The following is an 8,007-nucleotide window of genomic DNA, read 5'->3' as shown; positions in this document are numbered from 1 at the left end:
CCCCCCCCCCCCTTTCTGATTAATCGAAATTTGGTGGGACTGACGTTATAACTGGACTCTTCACCCTACGTCGACTAACTACTTAATTTTGGACACAATTTTGACTCACAAAATAAATTTCTCCCATAAAGGTGATTGTTGGGCAAACATTTTAAACAATGAATATTACAATCAATAAATTATATTTGGGATGGTCTGAAACTTTGATTAACGAAAGGAATGTAGACGGTAAAGATAAAGGTAAAGGTCGAGTTTCGAGTAAAGTTCGAGGGTTTGGATTTCTAGGGGCATCTCAGAGATTATGATTTTGTATCTACCAGATTGTTGTGGGTTAAAGCAAAATTGGAATCAAAATATTATTTATTGTAGCGTGCTATGCCCTAGTTGGCAGTAATCCAAGAAATTACTTTCTGGGATTCCCTTATGGGACCAATTTGTTAGTAAAAATAATTTTCATTATATTTTGACAAGTGATATCGAGAATTTGCAAGTTCTATTATTATCTCAAGCACACAGTCTACGAAAGCGATGTAATTAACAAAAAACTCTTTATTTTTTTAAAATAATTTATAAATATATTAATTCTATAAATTAATGCATGCTAACTGCCCATATTACTCCCTCTCTTTCCGCGTAAGTCACGCCTACACAATATGGGAAATGACTTAATGGTATAATAATAATACTCAATTATTTTGAGGAATTTAAAATATTCCTAATGCACTTTTATAATCTTTTTCAGGGTTTTAGGAAATATTATTAAATTTCATGAATTTTCGTGAAATGTTGTTGTACGCTAATGGATTTTAAAAGAATTTATTTACAAAAATTTCTGAATTTTTCAGGATTCCAAATATTTTTTAAATATTGCAATTTAAATATTATGATATTTAAATATCTTAAGAGATAAATTTTCAGTTGAACGTATGAATCTTCGACACAAAGGAATACATTTTTTTTAACAAGGATATTCAATTATCAACTAAGTGGATGAATTTTCATAAAAAGTAAATAAATTGTTTACAAATATGTAATGCTTTATATTTCGACGAAAGAAAGATTTAAAGTAATAATAGTTCAATTTTAAATCTAACAAATTAACTTCCTGCCAAAACGAAGATTTTTCACAAATTAGTTAAATTTGTAAGCAAAGAGATAAATTCCTAATTATTTCAGTACAAATTAAATACTGTTTTGATAAATGTTTAAGAATTATTAACAAGAATCGCAAGATTTCAATGAAAATCAAGATTTAAGGGTATTGAAATCTTTTAAAAACTTTTTAATTGATTTAAATAATTTAAAGGGATTTAGGATTTCTAGGGATACTTTTTTAATATTCTAAGGAATTTGTAACACATTCCCGTAATTTTAGAGGATTACTAAAGATTCCAAATATTTTCTGGCATTTTGAAAAATTTTTAAACATTTTCCGGAAATTAAAAATATTTCAAGCAATTCCCAACGTTCTTAATGATTTTTAGGCATTTGAAAAAATGTTAATGCGATTAAAAAGAACTCTTTGGAATTTTCGAAACTTGGGAATAATTTGACAGGACCTCTAAGATTCTAACATATTTTAAAAAATGGTGAAGAATATTTAAAAAATTGCACAAAACTACATGTAATTTGCTAGTGCCTTAAAATATTTTACGGTATTTCAAAAGATAATAAATTATCTAAAATATTTTAGGGTGTTTAAAAAAATGCCGCAAAATTTTAAAGACTTGAAGAAATTTCTAAATATTTTTCGAAATATTTTAGTTATTTTATGTTATTTAAAAGCTTTAAATAGACTTTTAGTATATTTCAATAAATTTGAAAGTTTTATCAAGCATTTGAAAAATTCCTAGAAATTTTCAGAAGATTTGAAATGTTTTAAAGGATCTCAAAACATTTAAAGAGATTTTAAACACTTATAGTCCAACTAAAACGGGAAAAATCGAAACAATTCTTAAAATTATCAACAATTCAAAGAAAATTTAATGGCTTTTAAACAATTTAAAGTATTTGAAAAAATTACAAGAAAATTTCAAGAGCTTACCAATTTTTGTAAGTATTCGGAACATTCTCGTCTATGTTAAAAGATTCAAAGGAATTTCAAAAAAAATTAAATCATTTGAAAAAAATTTTGCAGGATCTAAGAATATTAAAAAAATATCCAAAAAAATTTTTAACGATTTTAATAATTTGAAGAGATTAAAAGAAACATTGGGTTTTATTTTTAAATTTCAAGAAATTCCCAGTAGCTTTAGAAAGCTTTAATGGTTCTAAAATATAAAATAGAAGTTAAATTATTTTATTTTTATAAAAATAATTAAAAGGAATCTACGTTATCTCACGATTAGAAAATAAAAATGAAACATTTGCATTATATAAGGAAAAAAAATCAAGCGATTTCAAAATATTTTAAGGATTTCTCCTTTTTTAAAATTTAAAGGAATTTGTACCATATTTTAATCATTTTAATCAATTAAAAACGAGTTTTTTAATCTGAATGGAATTAATAAACATTTTCGTGCTATTTTAAATTCCTGATTTTTATTTACAAGAAGTGAGATATTTGGTAGGGACTAAAACCTTTAAGCAATTTTTTTTTAATTTTATTTAAAAAACATTTTTTATTTAACTTCAACCATCCAGATTCACAGTTTTGAACTGTTTGCAATTTACTTGCATTTTTTTCTTTTAAGTCTGCCGTAATTTTATTAAATCCAATGAAATTTAAAACAAATTTGAAATTAAATTGAATTTTCCTGAATTTGAATTTAATTATTTTGAAGCCTTACTAATTGAATTCTTTTAAATTTAAATTATCTTATTTTGAACGCTCATTAAACAAATTCTTGTGAATTATTTCAAGTTCAGAAAAACATTAATTTCAAAGAGGAATGTTCGTTGAAAAAAAATTGTTACTTTAAGTTCCGTTTTTTTTAATTCACTTCCATAATATGTTTTTATAATTTTTGCGACACAAAAATTTGAAAAAAGGCCATACGAAAGTCGTAAAAGTGGAAGTAGAAATAATTATTAGAAAGTCACATAATACCTCCCCTCTTATTTTTTGTTTGTTTTTGCGATAGAATATTTGTTGCAGCATTGTATAACAATGATAAAAAACTATTTATAGGAAGAAAGTATTCGAAATAATTAGTTTTTACTTCTTACCGACAGCATCACATTAAATATTGCAAGCCCATTCTTTTGTGACTCAGCTTTCTCAAATGATTTCAAGTCCTTTTTATAAAAATACATGTGCATCTCCATATCGTTCCTATCAGACAAAAATGTTTATATGAAATTTAATGTCTGAAGCTTTGTCAGTCTTAGCGGAAATAAATTTTTTTACTCACGGCCCCAAATCCTTAGACCACTATTTATTCGTGTGATTGAAAAAAAATTATCATCATTATTACGATCTTTATCAATGGTCTCACCAATTACATACTACATATTAATAAATTTTTTAAAAAGAATGGTTGAATTTTCAATTAAGATGATGAATTTTGACCAAAGACATTAAATTCCTATAACAAAAATTTTCGACATAAAGTTGAAAAGTTAAGTTGTTAGTTGAAAATATTAATTTCTCTTTTGTTTAAATTCAACTTAAACCAAAAAAATATTACTTCAATTTAAAATATTAATTTTACTGCAAAAAATGAATAATTTTTAACAAAATACATAAACTTTCTATCCATTATTTAAGTTTTTTAATAGAATTTTTTCTATTTTGTTAAATCATAAATAGCGACTGAAAAACCTTTTTTGATTCAGTGAAAATTTTTTTTATTTGTTTGACAATTTTTGTAATACTAATTTTTTTTTTCTTTTATGGTGAAATATTATTCTTCTTGTTGACTAATTCACCAGCTTTGTTGAAAATTCAATTACTAGGTGAAAAAATCTATTATAAACTAAAATGCTTCGTTAAAAATTAATTAATTATGCCATAAGTTATTATTTTGAGTAGAAAATTAATATTTTTGGTTATAATTTCCTTTCTTTAGACGACGTTTTTTTTTAAATCGAAAACCTATGTTTAAAAAACTGACTATTGTGTTAGAATTTTATGTTCTTTAAAAACAAAATTTTCTTTTTTGGTTGAAAATTCAACGATTTGGTTGAAAGTTTCAAACAAATTAAACTATCTTTTAAAAAATTCATGCATTTTGTTAAAAATTAATCGTTTTCGCTAGAAAATCAAACATTCTGGTTAAAATTTCATTTCGTTGGCTAAAAGTCATCTCTTGATTGCAAAAATTTGGCAACTAAAAATTGTAATATGTTATTTTGTATTATTTTTTTTGACAGTCGTTTTATATTTTTGCTTGAAAATCCATTTTTCTGGTTCAAAATTTAACAATTACGTTGAAAATTTATTTTATTGGCTTAAAAACTTATTTTTAGAAGTGAAAATTAAACCATTCTACTTTTTGTTAATATATTTTTTTTAGTTAAAAGTTCTATTTTTTAAGTTTTTAAATAAAATCATGCATCTTCAAATAGCTAACGAAAGAAGATCAGTTTTTCAGAAAAAATATGAAAGTTAAACATTATTTTTATTCTTTCAAACTGAATTGTAATGAAAGAAAAAGTAATAACTAAAAAAAAATAATTAATTTTATAGCAAAAAAGAAGAAGAATTTTTTTTTAATACATATATTCTCTAAAAATAATTTTTTTTTTCAATGGTATTTTGGACTCAATAGTTGAATTTTGAACCAAAAATGTTCATTTTTTAGCAAAAAATTATCAATTTTCCATAAAATATTTGAATTGCTAATCAAAATTATAAATTTTCAACAAACAATATTGTAGTTCAAATTTCAGTTAAAAATTCATTTTTTCCAAGATTCGCCTCTTCTCCAGATATTTTATACATGTGGAGTTATCTTTTGAAGTATTGTTACATTTTTTAATTTTCATAAAAAACATTAAGTGAAAAAAAGAATATTTAAGATGTTCACAATAATCTTAAGAAATGATTGCCATTTTCTTGAAACCTTTCAAATTTGCCAAAAAGCTTTGAAATATATTTTTTTGAATGAATATGGTTTTAGGTTTTTCAAGGAATCTTGAGAAAACCATTGTATTATCCTGAAACCTTTCAAAATAATTCAGAAGCTTCAACATTTTATTTTAAAACATTCTGAATCTACATTTTTTAAGAGTTTATCTCTTTTGAAATAATAAATTATATTTAAAATTTTTCTTTAGACTTTTGAGTAGTATCTTCTAAACTGATTAGAATTTTTCGTAGAATTTTTTTAAATCCTGAAAAATTAAAAAAGTTTTATTTAAGGCCATATGAGTAGTGGTTCACGTGACCAGATTCCTACCTTGCCGACACCTTTTTTATTTTCTAACTTATATTCACATGAAGTGTCACGTCGAGTTGAAAATTCGGGATACTAAACCAGAAGTACGAAGAATACTGGGTCTGGTCCTAAATTTGTATAATTATAAAAGTTGTCTTTTTTTGTAATTTTTTTTTCTTTCCTCATAATTATACAAATTCAGGGCGAGTCCCACTTTTCTTAGTGCTTCTTATTTATTATCACAAAATTTCAACTCGATGAAGCGCTTCCTGCGAAAATAATTTCGGAAATAAAAAAAGTGGCGGTAAGGGAGGAATATGGACACATGACTAACTCGTCACATGACCTTAAATCTTTTTTAAAAATTACAACAATTTTGAAAATCTTCGAAAAGTTAAAAAAAAATTGTAAAAGTATTTTTAAATATAAAAAATAATTTTTATTTTATCAGGAATCTTAGAAAAATTAGTTTATTGTCTCTAAATCTTTTAGAATTCTCAAAATACTTTTAAGTTTGTTATTATAAATCTTTAAAAATCTAGATTTTGATGTATATTTATGAAAAACTCTCAGCCTAAAACTTTTCTTCATTCTTTCTACAACTTCTAAATATTCTGTAAACTCGTTCGAATTTTTTTCTATTTTTTTTTATTTTAGCAAAATTAAAAAAAAATATTCTTTGTTTTGTAGATTTAAAACAAAAAACGTTTATCTTGCCTCACGGTCTTACTTAAAATACTTCTAAATTATTTGTTGGAATTATTCAAAAATCTAAATTTTGCTTAAAATTTTTTGAATTATTAAGTATTCTTTTAAAATATTTAAAAAAAATAACACTTTAAATTTGTTTTTAATTTTTAAAATCCTTTTCGGTTTTAAGTTATTTTTTAACTATATTTGAAACTGATAAATATATTTCAGGCATGGAATGTAAAAAAAATTTTATGCTTTTGAAAACTTTTAAAATTTTTTCAAAAAACAATTTTTAAAATATTTTCTCTTATCTCAGCATTCTTTTTATATTTAGAATTTGTTGAAGATAAATGTCATGTAATATTTGTTTCTTAGTCAAAATTATCATTTTTTAACTTCTTTTTAATTAAAATCTCTCTATGTCAACAAGTCTTCAAAAATGTTGGGGTACATTACAAATGAATTTCTATTTTTGAGCAATGTTTAAGAAGGTGACTTTTCACATTAAAAAGTTTTCAAATATTGCATTATCATTGTGACAATAAAGTTAACAATGTCAAAATATCAAGTTTAAAAAAAAATTTCAACTTTAATATAATTCATGTAGTAAAATATCACCAGTATTATGATAGGAATATTATTAATAGAATCAAGAGAGTATTTAAAAAATGTATAATATTTACCCTTTTTTTGGCCCAATGAAAGGTGATTTTTTCAAATACGTAAATTCCGTGAAGGTTTCCAGAACTAATCTTTGGTGGTTTTCCAGAATAGTCAGCTCTTAATTCCACTGTGTTACAGAAAAAGTCAAATAATTTATAAAATAAAATCAAGCAGAAATAAATTCATAAATTAAAGTAATAAATGTTCAATACCAGTGTGGCCAGTATTTTTAATGGACACTTTTGTTGGTAATTTATCAAAGTCTGTCAATTTCAGTTTTTTGAGACCCTTTGGAAATTCTCGAGGAATAATGGGATATGACTTCATATCTATGGGAGATTGATTTTTCCCATTACATTTTGGATATTTTTCCCCCCAATTTTTAGCATCTTTATAATTGAATGCGTCTGCAAGAAATAAAAAAATATACAAAACTTTGTAATACTGGATAAGAAATGACTGATAAAGTAGAAGAACTAGGAAGTAGAGTTGCGGAATAGTCCAAGTTTTAGATTAACAGTAGCAAAAGAAAACAGTAGAATTAAAACAAAATTTTTGCAATGAATCTGTATTATCATCAGAGAATAAACGAAATTCCTAACGTCTTTTCAGAGTACATGGAGCTATAATTTGAGAAAATTTTTAATAAAAATTTATGATTTTTATTGAATATTATTACTTTTTTAATTTTAAATTTTGTAATTTTTTTTTTTAATTCGTAGCTCCATCTAGCCTGAAAAGACGTTGAGAAATCATGTTCTTCTCTGATGATAATACAGATTCCTCGAACAATTTTAATATTTAACACTGGGAAAAATAATGCGTGTATTTCTGAAAAAGAATTCTCATTTCAATTGCTCTAGCGGCTTAAGCGAAAAGTACCCGACCACGAATTGGAAGTTCTGTGGTTCGATTCCCAGCAGAGCGAAGGAGAAGATATTTTTTTCAGAAAAAAATTAATTTACAAAAAAAATGTTCTTTTTCGAAAAGAAATGATCAAATGTGTTTAAAAAGTTTGAAAAATATAACTTACTTGCTCCTAAAATAAGACTAAGGAGAATAATCGCCAAAAAATGCTGCTCGTTCATTTTGCAACCCTTTGTTTTCTAAAATCAAATGAAGAAAATATGATAACAATTTTATTTCTAAATTTAAATTAAGACTCTTACTTTTTTGCTTCGCTCAAAGATCCAGTCGTATTTAAAAAAAGATTTAAAAAAAAAATTGTATTTTGAAAAAAGAATTTGCTCCTGAAAAAACAACTATATATAGAAGAGGTTTTTATCTCTTATCTTGTTTTATTAAAGTTGACTATGCACGTGATTGTGTC

At 24.3% G+C, this 8,007-nt stretch overlaps 1 protein-coding gene across 1 annotated transcript in view; it reads right to left on the bottom strand.

Annotated features, from left to right (window-relative positions):
* Nucleotides 1–7,765, bottom strand: part of LOC117170900 (carbonic anhydrase 7-like) — an 8,388-nt gene extending 623 nt beyond the window's left edge. The window contains exons 1-3 of the mRNA XM_033357947.1: nt 7,711–7,765; nt 6,890–7,084; nt 6,698–6,804 (exon numbers count right to left, since the gene is read on the bottom strand). Coding sequence (XP_033213838.1) covers nt 6,698–6,804; nt 6,890–7,084; nt 7,711–7,765 — 357 coding nt within the window. The remainder of the gene's footprint in view (nt 1–6,697; nt 6,805–6,889; nt 7,085–7,710) is intronic.
* Nucleotides 7,766–8,007: the final 242 nt, after the last annotated feature.

This window comes from Belonocnema kinseyi, chromosome 4, assembly GCF_010883055.1.
Source record: "Belonocnema kinseyi isolate 2016_QV_RU_SX_M_011 chromosome 4, B_treatae_v1, whole genome shotgun sequence".
NCBI classification, from domain to species: Eukaryota; Metazoa; Arthropoda; class Insecta; order Hymenoptera; family Cynipidae; genus Belonocnema; species Belonocnema kinseyi.
This window is presented reverse-complemented; position numbering and strand designations above follow the sequence as displayed.